Source organism: Acipenser ruthenus, chromosome 21, assembly GCF_902713425.1.
Source record: "Acipenser ruthenus chromosome 21, fAciRut3.2 maternal haplotype, whole genome shotgun sequence".
Taxonomy (NCBI): Eukaryota; Metazoa; Chordata; class Actinopteri; order Acipenseriformes; family Acipenseridae; genus Acipenser; species Acipenser ruthenus.
The window spans coordinates 23,986,634-24,014,303 of record NC_081209.1 but is presented as its reverse complement, the minus strand read 5'-3'; the positions used below and the strand labels follow the sequence as shown (position 1 = coordinate 24,014,303).

The 27,670-nt window shown below is 37.2% G+C and overlaps 1 protein-coding gene across 4 annotated transcripts; it reads left to right on the top strand.

The window, feature by feature from the left end:
* The first annotated feature begins 789 nt into the window (after nucleotides 1–789).
* Nucleotides 790–27,252, top strand: LOC117428456 (atos homolog protein A-like). 4 transcript variants are annotated; one of them, XM_058995162.1, is made up of 13 exons: nucleotides 790–1,197; nucleotides 1,512–1,654; nucleotides 18,109–18,293; nucleotides 18,853–19,055; nucleotides 19,655–19,780; nucleotides 19,887–21,480; nucleotides 22,151–22,276; nucleotides 23,387–23,475; nucleotides 24,015–24,111; nucleotides 24,648–24,806; nucleotides 25,503–25,571; nucleotides 25,856–26,055; nucleotides 26,630–27,252. In XM_058995162.1, exons 2-13 carry the CDS (start codon nucleotides 1,639–1,641, stop codon nucleotides 26,781–26,783), a joined length of 3,018 nt encoding a protein of 1,005 aa, XP_058851145.1. In that variant the 5' UTR covers nucleotides 790–1,197; nucleotides 1,512–1,638; the 3' UTR covers nucleotides 26,784–27,252. The 4 variants fall into 4 exon arrangements, with proteins under 4 accessions (XP_058851145.1, XP_058851144.1, XP_058851143.1 ...); XM_058995161.1 differs by having other exon boundaries at nucleotides 790–1,299; XM_058995160.1 differs by having other exon boundaries at nucleotides 790–1,654.
* The last annotated feature ends 418 nt before the right edge of the window (nucleotides 27,253–27,670 follow it).

Below are 27,670 nucleotides of genomic sequence, written 5' to 3'. Positions count from 1 at the left end.
AGTTTGCCCTGTAGAAAACAAGTTAATCTTTTTTTTCATTCCAATGACATTAGATAGCAGAAACTTGAGGCGTGTGGCTACATACCAATAGTACCCTACACAACCGGCATTTGATACCAACACATCTTTGATTTTTTGACAGACCGAAGGGTGTAACGTGGCTTTCGTCAATACTCAGAGGTTTAAGTGGTTCATTGTATTACAACGTTACACAACCGTACAGACCACACAAGATACCGAGGCTAGGAAATAAAACTAGCATGTGCGTCAAAAAGGGGGAAAAGGTTGTAAGTTCTCAATTACTAGTGATTAAGGTGTTTTTGCTAAAATAACATCTACAGTACATGAATGATTTATTGTCACAAGAATATGATTTTCAGATACTCTGAACATGATCAATGGACTTTCTATGTGAAAAGGTCTTATTACTAAACATACACTTTGAACAAATTTTAAAACAAAACAAAACAAAAAAAAACGTATAACAGAAGTTTATTACCTGTAGTACCGTATATTGGCTTATTTATTAGTAGGTCCATGAACAGCCTAATAACTTTATCACCAGGAAGGGTAATTTGTACAATACGGTATTTCTATATTTGCATCTTCTCAAGTTTCGCTCAATTATTATGCGTCTTCTATTAAAAAGCCTATATGTTAAAGCACGTGGCCAGAAATTACTGACGACTGTCTTACCTGAACAGTGACGAAAAAAAGCGGTTTCCATGGTAGCAGGTTCATCCGAGGGCTGAGTTAGGGAAGTGACGATTGAGGCAAGCTGTTGTTGGGACACGTGACTTCAGCGGTCTGCCTTGATCTGTTTTGACAAGCGATAGAGCAACTGGAGCCCGCAGAGGCAGACCCACAGATATATTTACTGTAGTGAGAGCAGGGGAGGAGAGACCAGAGAGTGTTATTTATATCAGCTATTTTTGTAGGAGTACAGCTTCAACTAAATGACTTCTTATTTTAAAGGCTTGCCCACAGCTACCGAGCTTAGTTCGAAACACCTGAGGTCGTTTGAGTGTCGGCAGCAAACTGAGACTTGATGATTAACTGCAGGTTAAGATAACTGAATATGAGAGCAGGGGAGAGATGATATACCATCAAGGCGACGAAGAAGAGGAAGAAGGAGGCATGTTTTCACCAGCTGAACATTGCTTTCTTCTCGATACACAGGGATTCGTGTTGTGTAGCGTGAGTGGTTTGCTTTAGTTCGGAAGAGAAGCGCATACCTGTAAGGGCTGGTTGGCGGGGGCTGAAGTAGATGGCAGGCTAGACAATATAGTAAAGGAAAAGGTAAACTGCAAAACAATTGTTTTGTGAGCAAACTTTTTTTTTTATGTTTTTACGAAAGTAATCTCATGGTTAGCAAATTACTGAAAGGGATATTATCTGGTAATGGATATGTTTGGTTAGCAACAACAAATGCATACGTGTTTGTTTTGAAGAGAAGATAGAAGACAGAAGTAGTCGATTATATCGAAATAGTTTGTTTTTCTGCGATTCAGGTTGTGTAGGACAATAAGACCCACCAAAAAAAAAAAACCCCCACCAAAGACAAGAAGTCCACAGTTTAAAGAAGAGACACAGCCGCTTTCGTGAGATTTGGAGGGCAATCCACCGAGAGGAACAAACATGAAGCCTGATCGAGGTAACTGGACGAACACTTTCTTTCTATTTTAAGATTGACCTCGTTTGGTGTCACTGCTGTTTTTCACAGGTTTCAGTTATTGTCGCTGAGACGTGTCTCACCACTGGAATCCAAGCTCTTCCCCGAGTTACTCAAAGGAATTGACGAGTGAAAAAAAGTGCTCTGGCAGCTGTGTAACCGCAGCTGAATGTGTGTAAACAACAACGTTTTTGTTTCAATGCATCATCCGTAATAGTGAAGTTAGAATCAGAATTCAGAACACATACACGTGTAATCGATAACTTCCACAGATATTTAAAAGGGCTCACAATGGCCAGGGTTGGAATGTTTAGATGCAGGCTATTGCACTACCTTATTTTTTTTATTATTATTTTTTAAATAACTAACAGTTTCCAAAGGGGATGATACTACAGTACATACTATTTCTAGGTGGTTAAAAAAATACACTAGTTTAAAGCTGTTACCAACTGTTCACAGTTCTTTCTTTTGCTATCACAACTGTCTCAAGTCTATGTGGATAGTTCCTAAGATCTGTAGCATTATCAGTATGGGTTCCCTTGGGTGCAACAGCATTGCTTGCTCCATATTTCAGGCATATGTTTTTTTATCGAACCAGGCCCAAGATCATCTGATAAATTGCATTCTGCTGTGAGCCTTAAACATTAGAATGTTGAAGAAAACTATTTGCACAATCTGTGCATTCCTTTGTTGTACTGTAGTATCTGTTCTGTCTTAGTTAAAAATCTTAGATACTAGGTATGCGTTATACAGTTGTTTGTTTTAGTAGAATGTGTGTCTAATTTATCTTCACATTTGGTAAACAGCCTTCACTTTTATGCTCCATTGCAGCCATTGTCCAGTAAAGAACCTTTTCACTGCAACATTGTTTAAAAACCTCTAGCCATATCATTTATACAGACACACTCTTTTTCACAGGTCCATTTTACTTCATGTTTACAAACAAACCGAGATGTCATTCCCATTACATTATGCCCTTGGGGAAGCTTCCAGTTGAACCTACATTTTCATAAGCTTTTTAAGCCTATTGCCAGCGAACTGCATTGCATTTTATAATATGTTATCATGTAGTGGGTCATATCTGTGTCCATGGTTGTGAGTTTTTCTGTCTCTTGAAATTTATAAATAAAAGTATTTTGACTTGAGAGCTTGAAATGTAGGCTAATACTGTTATCCCTTATTCAGACATGGCTCAAAATAGATGCTGGTTAAAACTTTGACCTACACTAGATCAGTGGCAAGCATGCACAAATATTTATGATATCCAACAGTAGTCTACAGTTGGCTATGGTAGTATTTTTGGTAATAATTCTTCAGCTTTTTTATATACAATGAATAAAGGGCCAGGGCAGGGTTTTTGTTTACACAAAGGGATTGGTAGAAATGCATTGCTGATACAGACAGTAACTGATTTTCTCCATGTAAATGTAAACCTCTGGGTTGAAACCAGCCCCATAATTACCCTTTTTATATATATATAAAACCTTCTGGAATAGTTCACAGGTCAAAAAACACTTTGCACTATTTTTGTTTGGGACTCCATGTTCCTTAAATATAAACCACAGACCAGAGCTTTTCCAATTTTTTTGTTTATAAGGCAGTGGTATTTACAGTAGTTACAGCAGCCACTGTATTTGATGTTATTTTGTCTGCACATTTTTACGATGAGACTATATTTTGCATATGTTGGGACCCCAAGCCGAAATACGACCCCATCGTTTTTTACTGCAGCTGACCTGTGTAGACTGTATAGTGAACAACTTAGTTATAGGGGTGCCAAACAATTACTAATGAAGTAAAAAATATTGAGATGAACACTGAGCATTATCAGTTGAAAACAAGACATTTGACTTCCCTCGGGATTTATTATGAAATCACTTCCTCTTCAAGGGGAAACTGGATGTGTCGGAGGAAAGAAACAGAGTGAGTTTCGAGTAAGTGTGGCTGGGCCTTAGTTCCGATAAAGTAGTTCCAATAAACAAACTGGTTTTTTTTTGTGAATTGTGCACAAAAACAACTTTTTAGATGAAATCAGCCTGTTGCCAGAGGGGTGCTGATCATTTTTACATCTGGGGTGGATGTGGGTTGTATCTAACATGACTTGTCCCATATTGCTGTGCCTCACCAGTCAGTGACTAATCTTGGATTCATACCCAGCACATTCCCAGTTTGTGGCCATCTTCTGTACTGTAGGTTCAGAGTTGCTCTTTATACGTTTAATGACACTGTATAAGCTGTGTACTGTATGTGTTCCCCAAAAATATACATCAGGCCTATTTTGTAAAAGCACATGTTTGTTTGTGCCATTTTAAAATGTATTTTATACTGCTATTCATGGAACACACTAATTTAGTTCACCGTCAGGACTAGTTAAAATGAGATAAGATACTTGGATTTCTGTAAAATATTCATAAGCTGAAGGTATCTGTTAGACATAACGATGTGCTGTGGTCTCTTGGAATCAGAAACTATTTTTGTTTCTTCTGTGGTTTCTTCTTAGTGGAATGTAACCTAAACTTAGAATTTATGACCGTTTTAGGATACAGCTTTTTTTAAATTAATGTAAAAATAGAACTGTTAAAATGTTCTGCATTTTTTTCCTCCGTGGATAGATCTATTAAAAAATGGTAGACATACAATACTTTATTTCAGATACAGCCTAAAGTAATCAAACCTTCTGCTAAAAACATATGAGCACTTATCTCAAAATAGATGTTTAGACATTTATAGCTTTTAAACTGAGTTAAAACACTTTATTTACAGTAGGTTTGTTAGAATTAGTAATAACAAATGAAGTGTCGTATGTCAAAATAATGCTAAACTCATTGCATTCAGTAATTTCTGATTGAAAAAAAGAAACAGCCCCCAAGAAATTGATTGATTAATGAATGAAATGATCCTGCTGAAGCGTTTCACTGTATTTCACTGCCTGGCCCTCGGCCGTAGGACTGTTTCTGTGGCACTTTTTAGATTAAATAACAGCTTCACTGTGTTTGCCAGACATGCACTGCAACATCCTTGATCCCCAAATGAAATGGCTGATTAAAGTAAAGCTGTAGTCAATTTGTGCATTATAGAAGATCTTCATCTCATGGGCAGTACCATGCATCACTCTGATACGGTGTTATGTAAGAGTGTTCAATTCTTGTACGTCGAAATCTTTGTTGTATTGCAGATACATATGACTAGGAGAAATTTGCCAAGAATTACCTAAGCACTTTAAATTTGCAGCATATGGGAAAGGCAGGTCTCTTATTTTCTTTAGTACAAGCTACATTTGGTGAAGTTCTTTTTTACTTCTGGCTGGAGATCATTTGTGCCTCACATATTTTAAGCCTCAATACATACAAGTCTATTGGAACATATTTGAATATGTTACCTGGAAAATAAAGGATACTCTATGTTCATTTGACAAAATAAGCCCATGACAGTGTTTTGTTTTATTAAAGGGAAGGTAATACAGTACATGGCTTCTTATAAATCAGTATTGTATTAATATGTTCTTGATAAACAGTTTTATCTAATGTTATTCACTGTACTGTATGCTTTATGTTTTTAAGTTAATATGGTCTGTGGTCCAACAATGGAAGGTCTAATTTCCTGTGTTTTTAAGGACATTGTGTGTGTGTAATTGGAGCTTGAAGATCTCAAAAGAAAAATGTAGGAGCTGCTGCATGTGAGATGAACAGTGTACATGTATGGCTTTGTTATGTTGTTATGACACAAGCGTAAGGCCCCCCCCCTACACACACAAAAACAGATGTATCACGTGTTCTCAGCTGCTGGTAATCTAACAAGGAAGCACTGAAGTTGCCTCAAGTAGTGGTACCATACTGTATCTGAATTAGCTTTAGTCTTTATTTATAAAATCCTCCTTTTTGGTAAAAAAAAAAAAAAAAAAAAAGGAAAGGAAAGATTTTAATTCTATATACATAAGTAAAATGTAAAATAATGCGACAGACAGACCCAGGTTTTTCATGTTGAATTCTTCTGGAGCAATCGCAGATCTGTGAAGAGACCTAGCCAAACCCAAAGTTGCTGTTGGAATGAGCCTGGCTTTTAGCTGAAGCACTCCATGATTTTCAGTAACTAATCAGTGGATATGGTCCAGGAGCATGCCAGAATTTACAGCTATGGCCAAAAGTTTTGCATCACCCTACAGAATTAATTAATTGGACTTCCTAAAGTCAAATGAAACCTGCTGAAAAACGTTACGTTAACATATTGAATTACATACCACTTTGTAGATTTTCATATATTTAACAAAAAACTAACATTTAATTAGTCTCAATCCTAAAATTCTAGGCGATGCAAAACCTTTGGCCATAGCTGTAGACTTTGGGATTGTTCTGTTTGTGACCTGCAGTCCGAAATGTCTTTGAGAAATGTCAGCCTTTCTAATTGTTGTTCCTTTAGTATAAGAGACTGTTTAATGTTGTTTCTATTGGTTTTAAAGAGAGTCACAGATCAATAAATGTTTTGAAAGGATGTTTCAACCTTGTGGTTACAGATAAAAAGGGAAGGAAGCAGTCTGTTGCTTTTATTTAATTTGGGCTAAAAAAGTATGCTTGTTCAAAGTAGATAGGGCCAGATTTACTCATTTTTTTTGTTTTTCTTAGTGGAATAAGTTTCCCAAACTTAATCAACTCAATAGCCAAACTTGAACTGGAGCAAAAGCTTAGTAAATATAGCCTTTTATGTTTTTAAAGTTGACATTTTTCCTACTGAAAATGTAAATGTACAGCATGCAGTTACAGTAGGGTCACTTTTTAAAGGAATTCCATTGTCAATTCTTAAAACCAGTGCTAGTGCCAGTGTAAAAGTTTCCTGTTTTAAACATGACTTTGTATTTCAAAATCATGTGAACACCGTCTCAAACAATGTATTTAATGAACATATTGGTATAGGCCTATCTCCTGATACAGATATACATACAGTAACACATGCCACTGTGTTGAAATAGGGTGGGATAATGTAAGTTAGCAAAAGGTACATTTCAATTCTCTGGTTCATTTGAAAGCGAATCAATTTGAGGTATTTGCTTTTAGCAGGCTTTATTTTATTTATTTTTTTACCAAAAGTTGCTCAGTTAATTATTAGACTGATAAGTTTAGAAGCCTAACCTATCTTTATTGTCATGAGTTTCTAATGCACAACCGTTAATGTGGCTCATAAGCACACACAGCTCTGGCCCTGTGTTTTGCTCTGCACTTTCATTCTCGATATTCAGCTGAATTCAGTAAAGCAGAAGAAAGAACACATTTACAGCTGCCAAACAGATAGGAAACAGTAGTGTCGTTTGACAAGTGGTGAAGGAGTATAAACCCGCCTCCCAGCCAATTGGGATTCGAGATCTGTTGCTATGTGTGTTCTGAATCTGCCTCCTTTTGTAAAAAAAAAAAAAAAAAGACTTGTGTGCCTTTCAGAGCAATAGCAGTAAAGGAACATGCAGCCAGAACAGACTACTGCAGACAGCTGGAGCCCTCAGATCCATGCAGTGTAGCCTAGTTGTAGCCAGGAGGCAACTTCCTTTACACAAGGGGTCCAGTATGGTCTACAATGAAAACAAAAGGCTGCACAGAGAAGGTGTGTACTGGGTGCCGTGTTTCTTAGATGATGTAAATGTATGATTTGCTATCCTTTTTATTGTTTATGTGATGTGCCTTAAGACATGAACAAAGAAAATAGATGACATGATAATACAGCACATTCTCTATCCCTTTTTCATTTAACCCATTGATGGCTAAAATCAGCATTCTTTTAGAATACATTTTCAGTTTCAATTGTCATTTTAGTATGTAACCATCTGTGCAGTCGTGTTTGTTTTTGGCAATCTTACTTCTCATGAGTGGGATGTTCATAGCTGTTTTAGCATTTATTTTTTTAAAACATGGATGTAACAGTGAGCTCTTATTGTTGCATTGTCATTTTTTACATTAGGGGTTACATTTGTATTTTGTTTTAGATTCACAAAGGAGCCAGACTGTGTCATGTTATTAAAGGATTTTATGTAGCTCACAATGTTAATTGCTTACTGTCACACCAGAGTAAATGTAGCCAAATGTGGTGCATTCATAATCGGTCAATAGGATCTGAAATTTGAAAATAACCCCTCATTCCCTGAATTGACTACTACATTTTCCTGTGCCTGTTCAACCATTTCCCTTGCCATCTCTTTGTTCCCAATACTCCTTTCTCCCAAGCACTTGTACAAAGCCAGCCAGGCTATTTGTTTTTCAGAAGCAGTGATTATGAATGTACTGGTCTGTGCCAGTATCATTCATGCACCTCAGGTGATAAAGTGTATTTATATTCTAGTGACCGTGGAATAATTGAGTGAAGGCCATACATTTATAAGGACAACTAGCTTTAAAGGAGTTCTCACATGAAGTGAATCATACATAAAAGCATTGTATATAGTTTGTTATTATTAGTAGTAGTAGTATTTATTTCTTAGCAGATGCCCTTATCCAGGGCGACTTACAATTGTTACAAGATATCACATTATTTTTACATACAATTACATTTTTTTCTTTTGTTTTCACTATTTTTTTACATACAATTACCCATTTATACAGCTGGGTTTTTACTGGAGCAATCTAGGTAAAGCACCTTGCTCAAAGTTACAGCAGTAGTGTCCCCCACCTGGGATTGAACCCACGACCCTCCGGTCACAAGTCCAGAGCCCTAACCACTACTCCACACTGCTGCCCCGGTAGTAGTATTACTACTATTATTGTTGGTTAATAGTTGTAGTAGTGCTAAGATAATTTTTCATCCCCCATAATATCCCATAACTCTCCCCTGAATGATGACTTATTTAAATTGTACCTGAACATCAAACTAAAGTTTTAAACAGCAAAAGCTAAACAAACAACTACCTTGTGCAGTATTTACCCACATTTTATTATACATGGTAAATTATTTATCAAAATCTGTTTAGTTTTTTCCATTTGTCTGACATCTGATTGTTAATGTGCAGAAATCCAGTAGATTTGGTGTCAATTAATCTTCTCTGTTTCTAACGCACAAGGCAGAGGCAGGCTTGTGCTATTCCTTTGTGTCTTGTTTCTATTATGTAGGTCATGTTTCCTTTGACATTAAGTTGGAGTGTACTTTGTCTCGGTAACAAATGTCCTCTGCTTTAATAATACTGTGTCATTATTTGACTGCTGCAGGGCAGAAACAGCTTATTGTATGCAAATGACATTGAACCAGTAGACCCCTGCTAAAGAGATCTTTCAAGGCAATTTTAGATTTCTGTGGTTTCTGTTACAACTGATGACTTCAGATGTGTTTGTTTACAGCATTTTATAGAATTGTTTTGCCTGTAGGTACAGTACTGGCCTTACAAAAGTGACTTTCATTCTTTATCTGGCAAATTAGTTAATGCAGAGATTAAAGCCAGCAGTAGTTATGTCACTGCAGCAGAAATCTGTCTCAGACCTTATGAAGTACAAGCACATTGTAATGCAATTCAAGATGGAATGTTAATGTATTGATATATATATATATATATATATATATATATATATATATATATATATATATATATATATATATATATATATATATATATTTACCAGTACCCAATACAATAGCTTATTATTATTATTATTATTATTATTATTATTTATTTCTTAGCAGATGCCCTTATCCAGGGCGACTTACAATCGTAAGCATAAAGTACATAGTCTATTTTCTGTTATCAAGAATCTTGATTGTAAAATGAAAATATATTTGTTTGTGTTTTATGCTTATAAATGGATGCTATAAAATAAAATGCCATACCTTTGTGGCTTTAAATAGAAGAGTGGGGTTATTTTTGGCGTGCAGAGCTTGAGAGTATACATCGGCTTTAGCTAAGCAGTAGGTAACTTGAGATGTTCATGTCAAGTCCTTCACTACTTCGCAATATACTTGGATCCAGGGATTGAGTAAGCAGTGTCCTGTGGTCTGCTCTCTGTTCCAGAGGTATTTGTCTCGTGCTTCAACAGTGAGGCTCAGATGTTTTACAGAAGTTTCTATTCACAGAGCCCAAAGGACCCTGAACTGTGGCCCTCTTTTCAGCACATGTTTGAACTACGAAGGCCTCATGTCAGCTGTTTTCTATCTGCAAGGTCAGACTCAAACACACATTGTTTTTTAATTAGTCCACACCCCCTTGGCCATATTGGAAGGTTAAAAAGTTGATGGCAACATTACTACACTGTAACAATTTTGAGGTGAAGATCGATTCAAGTGGTAGACATTTTATTTAATGTGTTCATATATTCTGTGTACAGTAGAATTAACCACAAATGCGTGACCTCAATAAGAAAAACAATTTGCCTAATTCAAATTAGTCAACACATTGATTTGTCTAAATTGGGCATTTGCCCTTGCTTATTGAAGATACTCCCAAGTTGTTCACTAAAGGTCAAGCATCAATACATTAAGAATATTGTGAAGAATAAGTTGGTAGAATACATGTAGCTTAGGGTGGTTACATCAGAGAATTCCATATGTTTACTTGTTGTATAGTGTTCAAAGCTTGCCTTTTTTTTCTCTTAAATCCGACTTGGAAAGGTTACTAATAAATTGACTTTACATAAACACAATATGTAGAGTAGTCAATACATTTAACTTTGTCTTTCTTAGGTTCTCAATAGCCAGTTCCTGCAAACAAATTTGCACAAAACTGGTTTGGAAGGGGTCAATTTTAACTACAGGTCTGAAAAACGGTGCATTAGACCATTTTATTATTATTATTATTTTCCCGTCTGTGCATTCACAAAGACTCCTGTTTATTATATAATGTGTATGCAAGTTCAGGGTATTCAATATAAATGTTTTTAGGAACCTTCTTCCAGTTGTGAAAAGCAGAGCCACTGGGAAGTGATGTTTGCTAAAGATAGAAGCAAAAACAGGAACAGGCCTTTGGATAACTTTCTCCCTCCGCTAGGCAAGGCACACAGTCTGGATTGCACACAATAAAGCAGATCTTTGACATCCTGCCAGCATTGCTTTGTGGCCCACTTTTGAAAGCCATTACTGCACAGCCAATCAGTACGAACTGTAAAAAAAGAAATTGAGTTCTGCTTATGGGTCACTAGGACAAGACATGTACAAAAGTATACAAAGCACTGTTATTGGGTGGGTTTATTTTAATTGGTATTCCAGTTGTGTACTTTTTTTGTATTTTGTTAATAAAAAGAACATTCTTATACCACTGAAATGCACACATTTCATTATTGTATGTTTAACACTTCAATGCCAAAAGCTTGGTAGTTTTGTGTTTTTAAATTTGCAATCTAAAGAATAGTGCAATATTTTCACAATTGGCATATGGAAATCTCAAAAGATTTGCTCATTCTTTCAGTAATACATTGCAGATGCCTGCAGCACACAGTTTTTATAGTAGTAAATCAGTGGACTGAAGATTTAATGCATTATCCATTCATTTTGTTGGTCACACTTTTGGGTTTCTTGGATTATCTTGCCATTTCTAAATGGTTTGCCTGTTTGAATAAGCTTGCATAATCATAAAGCTGTATTATAAAACAAATGCAATGCATTTATCTTTACCTGTCAAATAAGAAAGCTGTTTAATGTATTACACCATTTCTGCTTTGAAGCTCTTTTGGAAAGGGATGTTTTGGCCATCAAAATGTTTATAAAATCTGATAATCGATTTAAGTAATGAATATATAGTAATTTTTTACAGTTAACCAGGAGCACAATTTATTCCAGAGTAAATGGCCTCTAAGAACCAAAAAAAAGTGTGAAGTTTGCACCAGTTCAGTCATGTAACATTTTACTGGATTTTGGATTTCGTTCACATAAATAAGGCAGATCTCTCCCTGGAGTAAACAGCTTTGATAAGTAGGACCTACATGGCCGAATGAAAAGTCATAATAAATCATAATTTACAAAAACAGAACTCGTTTTGCATCATTATTCGCATGCAGCTTAAAAACAGTGATGCAACTAACCTTCTTGGAGCCCAATCGGGTGAGTCAGCTGTCTGTGCTCTGGAGATAAAAACATGGCATCAGGGTTAAGGACAACTGATAAAGAAATAGTTCATCCGAGTTACCAAAGGGGATGACAATAACACACGCCTAGAACCAGCACAGTGTATACCTACAGCATAACAGAGAAGCTGCTTGACTGCATATCGTATTAAACTTTTCCACCTGGCTTAATTTTCTGCTTCAAGGTATTTTTCTTGACCAGGTCTGCCTTTTTAATCTCAATGAAACCCCCTATTTTAAATAAAGTTTAATACAAATGTGGAAGGTAAAGTAAAAATAATAATTCAGGAAGGATAAACCTTAATTTAGGGCTATTGAAAAGGGTGTCAATCAATCCCTTATGTCAAGCCCTTTTGTTTGACCTTTTTTAACCAGTTTCTGCAGCCTTCAGCCTACTGTTGTGTATAAAAGCTTGTTGTTCACGTATCTCTCTTATCTACAGCACAATGGATTGCCCTTTGGTGTACTGCAGCAAACACACTAACACTAGTATCTATAGTGTCTGTGTGTCTTTAAAACATGCAAAGGCAGGCAAATGAGCAGTGGTAAAACAGTCATGATTCTTTGTTCTCTTATCAAGTATACATTTGCCACTCTATACATCAGTCCAGTTTAACAAATGCGCAAGGAAAACTGTTTTCAAAAGAACTATTTTTAACCCTGATAATGTCATGCACCCTTGCATTTCAAAAGCTGAATTGCTGTGCTTGTAACTGTTTTGTCTTCTTGACATTAAAAACTCTCTAGTAAACGCCCTCAAGCACGCACATTGAACGTATGAAAAGAAAAATCAGATCAGTATTTTCTAGTTTCTACAGCAAGAACTAATTCTGTAGTGATCTCATTTGGGCACTGTGTGTCTCGAGAACAGTATTATTTATTAATGAGCTGTTCTTCAATGAACATGTGACACCTGTTGGGGAGCCCCCCCCCCCCAACCCCTGCCTTCAGAAATATGTTGCTGGAAAGGGACAGCTGTATTGAGCATGTGTGTATTGTGTAACTCGTAATCACAGAGATGTTGTTGGCAAAGCCCTCATTACTTTAGCTAATGCAAATTCTCTGTAACGGCACTTGAAATGAAAGGATATCTTGGCAAACGCAGTAACTGCCATGACAACAATCAGTAATATACGTACTTTGAGTAAAGATGGCAAATACTATTCCATATTCTGCTTTCAGAAAAAAAAAACATTGAATATGTCTTAATTTTTCCTAAAGCCCTTTTTCAAGCAGCAAACTAGAATTCCTGCAGCACGCTTCAGAAGTGTAGGAAAGCCTTATTGCACTGAGTGGTGCGGCACTTATAATTGCGCTAAAGCTTTGTAAAACAATGGGAAAGCACAGGAACTGAGTCGTTTGGACAAGGGAATGGATCCGAAATTGTGAGGAGAGAGGAGCGTACCCTAATGTTTTAAATGAGCTACGCTTAAGTTATCACAATTTGGTTCGTATGGATCCAGACACTTTAGAGGAGCTGCTGAGGCTTATAGGACTACGAATAACCCGAAATGACACTGCTGTGCATCAGTGTACATATCAATAAAACGATTAATTGTAGCAGGATTCCAAACCATGTCATCTTTTGTAGAGGTCATGACCGATGACCGATGACTCATGCTCACAGTGTGTCTCCTGATTGGCTAAAGGCTAAATGTTTGTTTTTTTTATTTGTTGTTTTTTTTATAAATTTAGTCGTTGCCAATTAGTTTTTATTATTTTCTCCCCAATTTGAAATGCCCAATTATTTTTAGGCTCAGCTCACTACTACCACTCCTGCGCTGACTCGGGAGGGGCGAAGATGAACACACGCTGTCCTCCGAAGCGTGTGCCGTCAGCCGCCCGCTTCTTTACACTCTGCAGACTCACCATGCAGCCGCCTCAGAGCTACAGCGTCTGAGGACAACGCAGCTCTGGGCAGCTTACAGGCAAGCCCGCAGGCGCCCGGCCAGACTACAGGGGTCGCTGGTGCGCGGTGAGCCGAGGACACCCTGGCCAACCTAAACCTCCCTCCCCCCGGACGACGCTCGGCCAATTGAGCGCCGCCCCCTGGGAGCTCCCGTCCACGGTCGGCTGTGGAATAGCCTGGACTCGAACCGGCGATGTCCAGGCTATAGAGCGCATCCTGCACTCTAGCGAGTGCTTTTACTGGATGCACCACTCGGGAGCCCCCAAAGGCTAAATGTTTTTTGAAGATGTTTCTCAAAGTAGAACCCTGGTCTGCTTCGGGAAACATGTTTTCGTGTTTCTAGAAACACGGAAACATCCAGCACACACAAGGAAATATTTTGTCTGCCCTCATGTATGCTGGGCTTAAGGTTTATTTTACTCTAACAGTGCCTGTATACTTAAGAAAAAAAGTACCAAAGATAATTGTCTGCCTTTTGTATAATCATATATGATTTTGTCATATATAGAATTTACGATGGGAGACGGAGGAATGTTGTTATGGCATGATTGAATTCTCAGAAGTTAATCAACCCAAGGCTTTTTTTTTTTTTCTTTTTTCCTTGTAGTAGTAGCTTGTATAGTATCTGTACCTGTGGTTGCTTCTAAGGCCTGCTCATGTGCCAGCAGTTGATTTATTCTCTAGTTACTGTTGACCATTTTCATTTCTAATACTGAGTAGTCCAGTACTGGTGAGACGCCTACTATGTCATTAAATATATTGCTGTACAGATGACATTTTTAGCTGTTTAGAGTTCAGGGGGCTACAAAGTGACTAAAGTCCAGTGGGTGACATATGCCATGAGTACCAATGAAAATACTGTAGGGAATGAACCGGTACAGAAATGCTATGGTGTAGTCCCCTTTAAGTAAAGCGTTCATAGGCAGCAGTGTGGAGTAGTGGTTAGGGCTCTGGACTCCTAACCAGAGGGTCGTGGGTTCAATCCCCAGTGAGGGACACTGCTGTTGTACCCTTGAGCAAGGTACTTTACCTAGATTGCTCCAGTAAAAACCCAACTGTATGAATGGGTAATTGTATGTAAAAATAATGTGATATTCTGTAACAATTGTAAGTCGCCCTGGATAAGGGCGTCTGCTAAGAAATAAATAATAAATGGGAAAGGAGGTGGGACCAAATTCAGATTTTATTTTCACAGCCAAACCGTTCATCTTTAGCAATTTCTTCAGTGTCTAAGAGGGACATCCCTCAGAATAACATTAAACACTTCTCAAAATGGCATTTAATTAGGCAAATAACTGAAGAAGGGAAATACAGCTCAAGCACACTAAAATAAACAATATCCTGCTGTGTACACATGCTATTGAGCCTTTAAAACAGGTGTAAATGTCTCACACTTTTCCTGCACTCCCCTGGTTTAGTTTTTCTCGCATTACTAGGGCCTGTTCTCCCTGGTAGACTAAAGTAAAAAGAGAAAAACTGTTTACATATCCCCCCCCCCCCCCAAGGCCCTTAATTAGTCTTTCCTGCTTAGAAAGCTTTACCTTTAACCCAGTTCACTCAATGCACAAAAATCACAAAGAACATTGGGTGGGAGTATAATGCCCTGACAGAATCCAGCCAAGGCAGTGTATGATCACCACTGTAGAGCCAGTATCCTCGAGTCCCCCCATTGTCCAGTGGAAGACTGAGGTTTCATCACGTGCTAAAGGGAAGAGGGAGGAAAACTTCATCTGAAAGCCTCAGTGCTACTCAACTGACAAACGCAGGGTGTGTTGTGCCTCTCACTAACCGTTCCCAGCTGCCCCAGATCTTGGTTACATCAGCTTACATCAGCTTGCATCAGCTGGCTGGTTTGTGTACATTCCTTTGGAAGAGACCAGCAGGCAGCAGGGAAGAAGGTGTCTTGTTTTTTTGACAGTGAGAGAAGGTTTTCAGCTTTATATGGAAAAGAGATAATGTTTCAACACTGTTTTTAAAACTTTGCTAAGGTTAACTTGTATATAATGCTGTACAGAAAGAACATAAATAACGAAATCTTTTTTGTTTTGTTTTCTTTTAAATAACGAAATGGTGTTTTCAGATGGCTTGTAATTTAGTACAGATGCTGGATACAGGAAATAATCTTTTATAGATATGTCGGCATTGAGTTTGTACACACATCCGTGTTTAATTACATATAATAAGTTAATGTACTTTAGTAAGCCTTGGCTTTTTGGAACTGGAGAGTCTGTCACTGTGGCTGTTTGCATCAGTGGCTTCTCATTCTGTGTGTAATAAAAACAAGTCTAAAATCAATCTCCTTTTGACTGGAATTGGCTAACTCTCAGAGTCACGCATACACTGGCCAAGTAAACAGTACATTAAAAATCGATTTCTCTTTCACTGGGTATTAACAAGCAGCATGCATTCACATGACACGCACACACACGCCTGACTCCATGTAAATGACACCATGTGTTGCTGGTGCTGTCTAAATTTATATACATTTAAACACTGTTCTGTTGCCAAGGAAGTCATTTTTGCATTTCCTACAACTCTGTACAGCCAGTTAATCTCATGTCACTATACATGAAATGAAGTAAGTTGTGTAATTAAGCACTCTTGCCTGAATCCATCCCTGGATCTGCTTTATAGTGTCTTGTTCCCACTGCTCAGATGTAGTTTTCTATTATAGACAAAGGTGCGTAACCACTGAAAATAACACATTTTTGTTGTGCCTGCTGTATTTTGTCAGCCTGTGGTTTCTGTACTTTATGGGTGGAGCTCCTTGGGCCAAGTGCTTTAAGATAGACTTCTTCCTGTCTTGTGTAAATTTGTTTAAGCCTATAGTTTATGATTCTAGGTATTCAATCATTTGCAAACTTTGTTTTGTTATTAAGAGTACAGAAAAAGCTTTTAGACTGTTGTGATTATGCTGACTTCTCCAAGTCCATCTGGCTGGAGTTCTTTAAATAACATCAGCTGTGTATGTGCAGTGTTCCATGGAAGTGTGCCTCAGTAAAAAAGTATGTGCTGTGAATACTGTACACAGCTATACAAGACTGCAATTTGTACAGTCTGTTTTTTGTTTTCTTTACTGTTAGGTCATTCGAAGTGATAAGATCTTTACATGCTGGAACTTCTATTGAAATAAAGCTCTCAACTACTGAAGATGTAGACTTGCATTGAATGTGTTTTTAATATAAGTGCAAGAGGTGTTTCTATAGAATTCCAAAATTACGTTGTTCGCCTCTTTTGATTTTTTTGCAATGACATGAATCAAGAAAATCAGCCTTCCACAGTGAGTACTTGAGAATTATTTTTGTCTTTTGTTGTGGAAATGTACTAAAAATATCCCACTGAATACATGTCTAATTCTGTGATAGGCAAATAAGGCCTTCCAATGTAGGTATTAGTGAAACATTTAATGGGCTTCGGACTATCCAAGACCTTTGTTTAATTTATAAAGAATGCCTGCAGCTGCAGCCTGATTCACAGAGGACTGCTGAATTTCAATTCTTTGTGCTAGCTTTGCCTGAATCTTGTACAGCAGGACTAACAAAGGATCCACTGTATTTCCCTATGCATTCTCTTCCCTTTTTAATGCACAAACTGTAGATCGTGAAGTGTTTACCTTTCGTATTGTTACAAAAATAGCAATTTGCCACAATGTACAGGGTGATTAGAAAGTAAGTTTACCACATCAACGTGATATGATAAACTTACTTTATCGCCCTGTACATCACAGTACAATAATGTAAATGTGAATAAAATAAGTTAGCCAGAGCACACTGCAAGTTTTGATTCTTTTTAAAGTATTTTCATTAATTATTTGCACATATTTGTTTAATTGTTTCTTTGTCACTTTTTTTTAGATTTCTTAAAGCATACGAATTAACATAGGCCTAAGGCTGTTTGACTAAAGCTGGAATGCATGTCAAATCGCCAAGCATTTTATTCTTGCCTGTGTGTGTTTTTTTTGTTTTGTTTTTTTTTTTTTTTGTTTTTTTTGGTGTGTAAAGCAGTAATCCAGCAATGTTTTGTAAGGTCAAAGCTCAGGTGACCATATTAAAGCTACAGTATAGTCAATAGGGATATACAGAGTAGGTCACTGAGATTTTATTCATAACAAATAAAGTCTGAGCTCTTTTTAATGGATGGATTCCAGCTAGAAGTCTATAGCAATTCTCTTTATGATTGTCTACCAGTTTTGTATCATTAACCTGGAGCTGGCATGCCCACTGTGTTTTGTTCACTATTGCAACTGACAATAGTATCTCTAAAACAAAGTAATTTCTATTTGCAGCAACATTTTGTTCTGATAAAGCTTGCAGAGAACATTGATTTTTGTAGTACAGAATCAGTTTAGTTATCTTTGCCATGATTTTTGGATAATAAAATGTGTCTGGCTTGACACCGATGTTAATAAGCCCTACTCCAGAGTGGTCACCTTTTTGGCATTTCTACAGTGGAAAGGCTCTGTTGAAAGCAAAGCGTCCGTTTTAAATCTGATATTGTTTTGTTTTTTGCAGATGCCTCTGAGGAATATTTTGAATATGATGCGGAAGACTTGCTGGTCTTCCTGACCTTGTTGATCACTGAAGGCCGAACGCCAGAATGCTCTGTGAAGGGTAGAACAGAAGGACTCCACTGCCCTCCAGCACAGTCGGGGCAGCTGGTTAACACCAAGCATGAATGCAGTGATAAATTACCACAGGTACATTACACAAGCAAACCAAACTGCATCAAGCTGGATAATCCCTTTTTAAGCAATGAATGGGAATGCTTAGAGTTGTACTTGCAGAATACGTTTTAGTCTCAAAGCTGTTTTTATCATGTGTTTGCCACGAAGTATAATATGCATGCTTTTTCATGTGCATTGTAATTTTAGAGCCAGTATTTTTTCTGTGATATACACTACCCTGTGTCCCTTTTTGTACTTGTTGGGGTAGTTGTGCATGTTTATAAAAAAAAAAAAAAAAAATTGTAACCATATTAGGCCTGCTGCCGGGACCCTAAAACGAATCGACTTAATGTGCTGGCCTCACATACACATAGTTAATAAAAGAATAAACAGCTGAAATTGTGAAAGCTCTGTATAACCAGAGATCTGAAGTGCATTTGGAATGTGTCGCACATTAACTGGTACACAAGGATTCACAGTGGAGTCCTGTAATTTATGAAAAATAAACCAAAGAATGGTCTGCTAGCACGAAAGGACTTCTAGCGAGTTATTAACTTTGTTTAAATATGTGTGATGTCTAATGCATTGACAGTGCCGACAAGCCAGAAGGACAAGGTCTGAAGTGGTGCTTCTCTGGCGGAATAATATTCCCATTATGGTTGAAGTGATGCTGCTTCCAGACTGTTGCTATAGTGATGAAGGTTCCACTTCTGAAGGGAATGACATAAATGATCCTGCCATCAAACAGGATGCTTTGTTGCTAGAAAGGTGGACCTTACAGCCAGTTCCCAGACAGTAAGTCTTGGTTACACCCTTGGTATTGTGGTTTCTTAGTTAATCTGTCAAATCATACCATTTGGAAAAAGCTCAAGACTGGTATCTTGATGACAACAATGCCCAGAATCCTAAAACAAAAGCACGTGACACTTTTTCCTCAAGATGTATGTTTTCATATTAATGTCTACAAAGCATATACAGAACAAAAAATAAATAAAACACAAAGCGGTATGTATATCGAGGTCATTCGACATAATCAAGGATAATATCTACCTCAGTACTATATACAAGTTATTCATGATTGTGTGTGAAAAAAACTATTTCTGTATTAAGCCCTATTGGTCAAGAAATAAAAAAGAAGGACCAACAAACAAGCTTTCAAGATTGCTTAGATCCGTTTGTTTGGTAAATATGGGTGTTAGTAGAAAGAATGAAATGCTGGATTTTGCATCTTCCTGGTTGAATGTATACAGTAAACTAACATGTTGATTTACATATGTTGGTTTTCAATTTCTTCAGATAGTCAATTTAATTAAAGTCCTAAGGAGGAGGATACAGCAAATCATACTGAAAAAAGTATGCTTGTCAATGTTTTGTGTCCTTTTTGTACCATTTAGAAGTGGAGATCGGTTTATTGAAGAAAAGACCCTTCTGTTGGCAGTCCGCTCATATGTGTTCTTCTCACAGTTGAGTGCATGGTTAAGTGCATCACATGGAGTTGTTCCACGAAATATTTTGTACAGGTAAGAAAAGGAATGCATACTAGCAAGCTGTTTGTTGCAAGTAATGTGTTAACATTTTGTATATTCTGCTGTAAATTTTGTGTTTATTTGTTGTTCTTTCTTTTAGGATAAGTGCTGCGGAAGAAGAATTGATTTGGCATTTCACCCAACCCCCAACCGAACACATCTTTCCAGTTCCCAATGTTTCTCACAGTGTTGCCTTGAAAGTGCGCGTCCAGTCCCTCCCTAGACAGCCTAATTACCCAGTTTTAAAATGTAGCATTCACACCAGCCTAACTGTCTATGGAAAGAAGATCCAGGAACAGGAGGAAAATTCTAAGCATTGTGACATCACAGAAGTAAACCAATGCAGTCTGCAGGGCTCTCCACAGCTTTTTAGTAAACCAACCTGGTCACCTTTACCAGACAGTGTTGTAAACCCAAGAAAATGTTCACCACCTGAGGCCAGTTCCGCCGGCAAAGCTGTAAGATGGTATTATTCCAAATTAAACAATGGTTCTGATGTAAGATCAAGGCAGCCTAAGAATCAGGACTATAGTTCAACAAGCCGTGGAGAAAGTTCCAAGATGCAACCCTCTGAGACGCAAATCCAGTCATTCAAGTCATTGTCGTTGGCGGATTCACATGTACCTGCGAGCCAGTGTACTAGACTATCTGCCAGAGAAACCAACCCCCTTATTGGGTCCCTTCTTCAAGAGAGGCAAGAGGTTATTGCACGCATTGCCCAGCATCTGAATTATTGTGATCCAACTGCACCGCATATCCCTGGAAGCCTATTCAGCAACCGTGAACCAAACTTGCTTGGCTCAAATTCCTTCTGGAGTTCTTCTGAAGAAGACAGCCTATTTAAAAACAGTAAAGATCCCTCCTCAACCAACTGTACCCCCCAAGATGGTGCTTTCCCAGAAAACAATTGTGAAGGAAAGAGCAGGTCCTCTTCCTCTGACACACCTGTGAGTTTATGTAGCAAAGCCAAAATTGATAGTGAGCTCAGGTCTTCCCCCATGCCAGGGGCACGGAGAAGGCTGCTTTTACCAGACTCAAGTGAGGGTTCTAGAATATCCAAAACTGTTCAGGATATTTCAAGACTAGTACAAGACACAATTCAGCAGTCCCAAAACAAATGCAATGGTCTGCTAAATAGCACATATGAAATTTGCAAAGAAGGCATGGTGAAAGAACCAAATAAAACAAATAGACTATGTTCTAGTTCTAAGGGTCAGAAGGAAGACCCTGTACCATGCCAAGATACCTCTCGACTTTTAATTAACACAAACAGCACTGATGTACACATTTGCACAAACATTAAAAGTAGCAGAACAAATGTTCCTGACAATAATAAACCTGACTGTTCCTTAAACCTGCAGTATGAGGCCTGCAAAAAACTTGAAGACACAAGACCCAAATCTGAATTACAAACGTCAGATAGTTTACACAATGCCAAAAAGGGCCCAGATAACGTTCTGTATAAAGATTGTTTTGAAAGAACTAAAGAAGTGTATGAACAAAACAAGTTTCAGCTTACAGAAACCCGTTCACATAAAGAGATCAACAATTTGAAAGGTCGGGATCAAGCAGAGAAATGCACATCTTTGCAGGATGAAAACAAAGACCCCAGCACCTTTACCATCCCTATAGTGAGAGGTTTCCATGAAGACTTGAAAGGAAAGGCTGAACGAGCACAGGACTTGAATGTGTTGGTAAGTCATTTAAATCCACAATGGGACATTATGTTACACATTGAATAAACAGTTTTTGTATAACAAACAGCTGGTTTCACAGACCCCGATTTTAGCAAAATAACAATAGGTAGTCCAAGACGAGTGCTAAATGAGGACTGTGAAACCAACCATTAAATTAGCATTAAGAAGCAATTATTTGTGAAATAACTGTAGATAGGGGCGAATGGTTTGCATGTAGGGTGAAGCTTGTAGTACTACTCTTATAATTACATCAGCCCTTAAGGATATTTTGACGTAATGCTTGCTGCACAAGTGTGGAACAGTGTAGTTCATATTGAGGTGCAGGGGACTGAACTGGGGAGGATTTGTTTTCACAGCCCATGGGGATCCACTTGGCCTATTTACAGGCCTTGTTAATCAATCACAGCCAATCGCTTGAAACTGCTAATGGTCACAATGCAATCCACGTTCAGATGTATACTGCATCAGATTTGCATGTGGACTAAGAAAGTTTCATACAGGAGAGTCAGCTCAGAAACTCTGCATGTAAGAAAATAAATGCCAAAAACATGAACCTTTCAAACTTAAGTGTTTGCTATATATTTAGAAAAAAAATAAGCCTATTCTGTACCATGAAATGCCTAATTTGAATGCATTTTAATGAACATTTTTATTCTGTTTTACACAGAACGTTAATGCGCCGTCTCCCCTGAAGCCTTGCAATGTCTGGAAGAAGCAGAACCGTCGCTCTTTAGATGGGATTGCAGCAAAAGCCTTCCATCCGTGCACCGGGCTGCCTCTGCTTTCAAGCCCAGTAAGTTCTAATCTCATGGTTTAAACTGAGGTGCATTTCTGTAAACCACATGCGAAACGTTATTGCATTAAAAATTCTCAAATAAATTCAATACTTGAAAATCAAAGCTGGGCCTTCCTGAAAGCCAAGATAGTTTATTATAGTCCAAAAATACTTGAACTTATGAGTGTCTTTTAATGTCCTGCAGCCCTTTAGTGGTCTGCTTGCCACAAGTTTCATATATTTAAATAACACGATGCTGACATGCAATATGCTTCGGCAGTAAAGAAAAGCATTTGTTCTTTATCCCTCAAGTCAGGTGATGAAAGTCTGAGTCTGTGACTCATCATGGCATCAGAACTTGTTTAATGAAAAGTTCTGACTAACTTTTTAACTGCTTTTGCACACAGAAGGACATTTCCTGCCTTTTCTGAGTTCATAAACATCTCTTTTTCCATCTTAACATTGGAAATAATAATAATGCTTTTACCTGTTGGACTGGTTTAGCCAGTAAAGTATTATTATTATTATTATTATTATTATTATTATTATTTATTTCTTAGCAGACGCCCTTATCCAGGGCGACTTACAATTGTTACAACATATCACATTATACATTATTTCACATTATACAGATATCACATTATTTTTACATGCATACATTATTTTTACCCATTTATACAGTTGGGTTATTACTGGAGCAATCTAGGTAAAGTACCTTGCTCAAGGGTACAACAGCAGTGTCCCCCACTGGGGATTGAACCCACAACCCTCCGGTCAAGAGTCCAGAGCCCTAACCACTACTCCACACTGCTAAAGTAAAGTAAATACTTTTTTTTTAGTCGACTGGTGCATTTTGTCTATGGAATTTTAGAAGCACTGGACCTGGGTGGGTTACTATTTTAGTTGATTTGTATTTTCTGAAGGTACATTGTACCACCTTGTTCACCATCTTGTATATACTGTTAAATATATTTGTTTTTAAGTGCATATGATCCTTTTAAATTATTGTACTTAGTCATATGTCTGTAATAAGTGTCTTTTTGTATGGATTTTTGTGAACCAAGAGTTTTCCAAAAGCATACTTTAATTTCACAGATACATGCATTAAACGTAGCATTGTTTTTGTAGGTTCCTCAAAGAAGAACACAAACTGGATATTTTGATTTGGCTACGTCATTATCACATTGTAAAGGCCTGCCATGGTCTAGCACAAAAAGGTATTTTTCTTCTTTTAACTGATATTTTTCAGTTTTGGTATGCATGGGCAGAAGGTTGATACTAGAATATTTAATTTAATTAATTGAACTGTTTAGCTTAACGTTTAAATACAGCTCTGACTGGATTCAAACAGTAACTGGAAGCTTGCTCTTGTTTTAAGTTGGGTTAAGCCGTTCAAGTCTTTGAGATTTTACCAGTACTAGGCTCTTCTGTAAACTAATCACAAACTAATCCCGTCCTGTTGCTTTTTGGAACTTGCTGCACTAATAAGTATCATGTTTAGTTACCATAAGCATTTTCTGATCTGTGATGGCAGTTTTTACATTGCACAGGCTTTGGTACAAAAGCAAGCTACATGAAGCACTGCCACCTGCTGTCAGCTTTTATGTTTACAAACCAATGACAGATTGGCTCTATAAACAGTTCAGTATGAAATCAATATACAATTAACAGCATTATTACGTTTTAATGAAATGTACATCCTGTATGGGTAACCAGAGAAAATTCAATGCTAAACATATTGTTTTGTATTTAACAGAGTGTCTTTGAAAACAGAAGATGATGAAGAACAAGGCCAACAACTCTTAAGTACAAGTGCTCCACCAGCAAGTCTCAGCCTTTTGGGAAATTTTGAGGTATGTACTTATACATGTTTTATAAGCTCAAATTAAAAATACATGTCTGTGTCATTGCTATTATGGTATGATTCACTGTGGTGAATTACAGTAGGTTACTTAAGGTTAACAGCACTTCATAGTGGGCTGGGCTAATCAGTTTGCATGTAGAATTGAATGTCCTTTGTCTGGCTCAATGACATGGATGGAAAGTAACTCTGGTGATGCTCAGTTCCCTTATAATTGCTATACAATAATATTTCATCAGTGCTGTAAGTATTTGAAGTAGTTTATTATTATTATTATTATAATATATTTTTTAATGGTCTGTAAACCCCTGTTAACTAATAAACCTTATGTACTGTTCTCATTATTTGTGTCCACGACCTAATAATCCATACAGATATCATGTTGCCTTATACTGTATATAGATCTTCAGAATTGTCATCTCGGTTATCCAAAACACACACACAAGTGTAGCCAGAAGAGAGGAGAATTGAATGCAATCTATGAATGGAACAGCCAAGTTGAACAGAATCCATATTTCATGTCTACAGGAATCTGTCTTGAACCACCGATTGGAGCCACTAGGCACCATTGAAGGTTTCACCACAGAGGTTGGAGCGAGTGGAACATTTTGTCCCAGTCATATGACCCTCCCAGTGGAAGTGTCGTTCTACAGTGTTTCAGATGACAATGCGCCCTCTCCATACAAGGTAAGATCCACTACAGTGTCAAACACATCAGATCTGGAGGTATTTCCTGTCAAATGTATTATTACAAGTAGGAAATTGCTGGAATTTCAGTAACTGGTCCTCATATCTTTAATTATCTGTCCACATGTATTGTAAAATTGCTTAAAGAAACACTGTTAGCACCTGACACCGCGAAGCACAAGCAAAGGGGTACTGTAAACCTCTTATTTTCACAGCCAGAAAATGTGGTTGACATTAGCGCCCTTTATATTTGCGGTGTGCACGGGCATAGCTCAGTTGAATTGACAGTTTATTCAGCAACATTCAACTTTATAAAACGCTTTTCATGATCAGCATCCCAAAGCGTTGTACAGAAAATAAATAAATAAAAGCCAGTTCGTACTTAGTACAACTTCAATAACAATGTACCGTATTTAATACCTAGTACAAATGCAATAACTAACACAACTGCAGTCTCTCAGTCCAAGTTTTATAATACAGTACAGTATGCTGTGAGCTATAAATGTCAGTTATCAAGGCAATATTTGATGTCGGGTGAATCAGGTGATCGGGGATCAAATTACTTCAATTTTTCCATATTGGATTGCAGTACAGTATTAGTACAATACTGTTTTGGCGGCCATTCATTTTACGAATTCTCGTGCCTTGCAAAATTAGTGCAGAAATGAATACATATATTCAACTCTTTGTTTTTAGGGTGTAATTAACTTGGAGTCCCTAGGAAAAAGGGGTTATCGAGTACCTCCTTCAGGAACAATTCAAGTGGTAAGTGCAGATTTGAAAATTTGCAGTCCCAGAGTGGGAGTGGGACAGTGTAATTAGGGAAAAGTAAGAAAAATTGAGAAATAGTCTAAAAATCCAACTTCGGTCCATAGAAATGCTATTATTATATTGATACAGTTTTAAAACAACAGTTTTATTATTGCAAGGCCTAATCCTAAAGTGAATCTATTCATAAATACTGCATTAATCACTGTAAAACAACTAGCCTAAATTTGAATGACTTTTTATGCTCTGAAATGAACACACTGCTACATTATGCTTTTTAGACCTTATTCAATCCCAGCAAGACTGTGGTGAAGATGTTTGTTGTGATTTATGACTTGAGAGAGATGCCAGCCAATCACCAGACATTCCTTCGACAAAGGACATATTCTATTCCCATGAAACGTGACATGAATGGAAATGTCAATAAAAAAAACCTCCTGCAGACCGAGGAAAGAATATTGCGCTACCTCATCCATCTGAGGTGAGGAATATAAAGCAGAACCCTTGTCTACCAAGTATCTTTTGATTAACATACTGTAGTGTACTGTATGTATCTTTCCATGTTCCTTTACAAGGGCCTGAGGATGACTGAAGTAATTATAGTTAATTACTGGAGGAAATTGAGTCATAATAACAGAATAACTTGATGTAGATGGGGAAACGAAAACATTTCTTTATTTGAATTTTGCATGCAGAGTATTTCCTTGGAAACATTCAAAATAGAGTGGAGCTACTGTTACTTCACCGGTTTGTTGAGGTGTGTAGAGGAAAAACAACACTGGAAAACTTCTGCAACAGGAATACATTAAAATAATAAACACAAAAAAAGGATGACTGCACCAACGTATTTCTTTTTCTTCCTTAAATTGACATCCTTGCTACTTTTTACACTTAATTTCCCTTGCCCCAAATTCCTGATAATCACGCCCTGATACATAAAGAAAATAGACAAGACCTTTGATAAAAGAATAGTTACAGATAAAACATACAAGTGTAAAGCATTTCTATCCAACATGGGCAAATCTGCTAACAAGTTTTTGTTTGATCTGTTTTAGGTTCCAGAGCTCCAAATCTGGAAAGATCTACCTCCATAGAGACATAAGGCTCCTGTTTTCTCGCAAATCCATGGAAGTTGATAGTGGTGCAGCATATGAGCTCAAATCGTATACAGAAGCTCCAGCAAACCCTCCTTTTTCACAGAGATGCTGATCTTTGTAAAATAGACCATTTTTGTATAAAGGCATATGTTTAGTTAAACTAATTCATGACACTTTTTAAATACTTTGGTGATGTTCTGTAAGAGCTGCAGTGCTCCTATCAGACCATGGACCAGTTTTGAAAAAAGTGACATCACAAGAGCACTGTGTATTTCCAAGATGACTGGAAATTAAAATAGTAATATCCTAATAACTTTTGTTTTGTACTGTTACAGAACTACTTTATCAGAAGTGTTGCAATAGAAAATACCTTAACTAGTTTTAGTGTTTACATCTTCTATTTTATTCGTCAGTTATTTAATATTTAAGTTAATGTTTCATTTACTGCACATGTGATGTTTGTCATGTTAGGCATTGTAATGTAGTGTAAAAGCTATATATGTAAAACCATAGTATGTATTTTTGACATTAATATTCAGATCTAAAACATATATATATATATAAAGCAAACTTTAAACCTGGCTGTTGTGTTCTGTTTATGCTTTTCTTTCTCCAACACCTTTCTTCGAAGCATGCTGGTAACATTTTGATGCCCAATACAGTATGGTTAAGAGATTTATCAAAAAACATCACTTACCATATTCGAAAACTGAATATTTTTTTAATAACAAGTCAATCAGTAGCTTTGTTTTGTATCTTTTATTTTTTTTCCCCCATATGCACACCCGACATATACACACATATTGTGTTTTGCAACTGAATTAAGGTGGTAACTTGTCATATAGGCCCATATAAGACATTGGCAAACCTATATACCGCCTTAAACAGGTAAACACGTTGCAACATGAACTCTGAAGTGTTTTTATTATATTCAGTGATGGTACAAAGACTTTTATCCTCTGCTGTTTAAAAATGCATCATAACACTCCTCACCTCTTA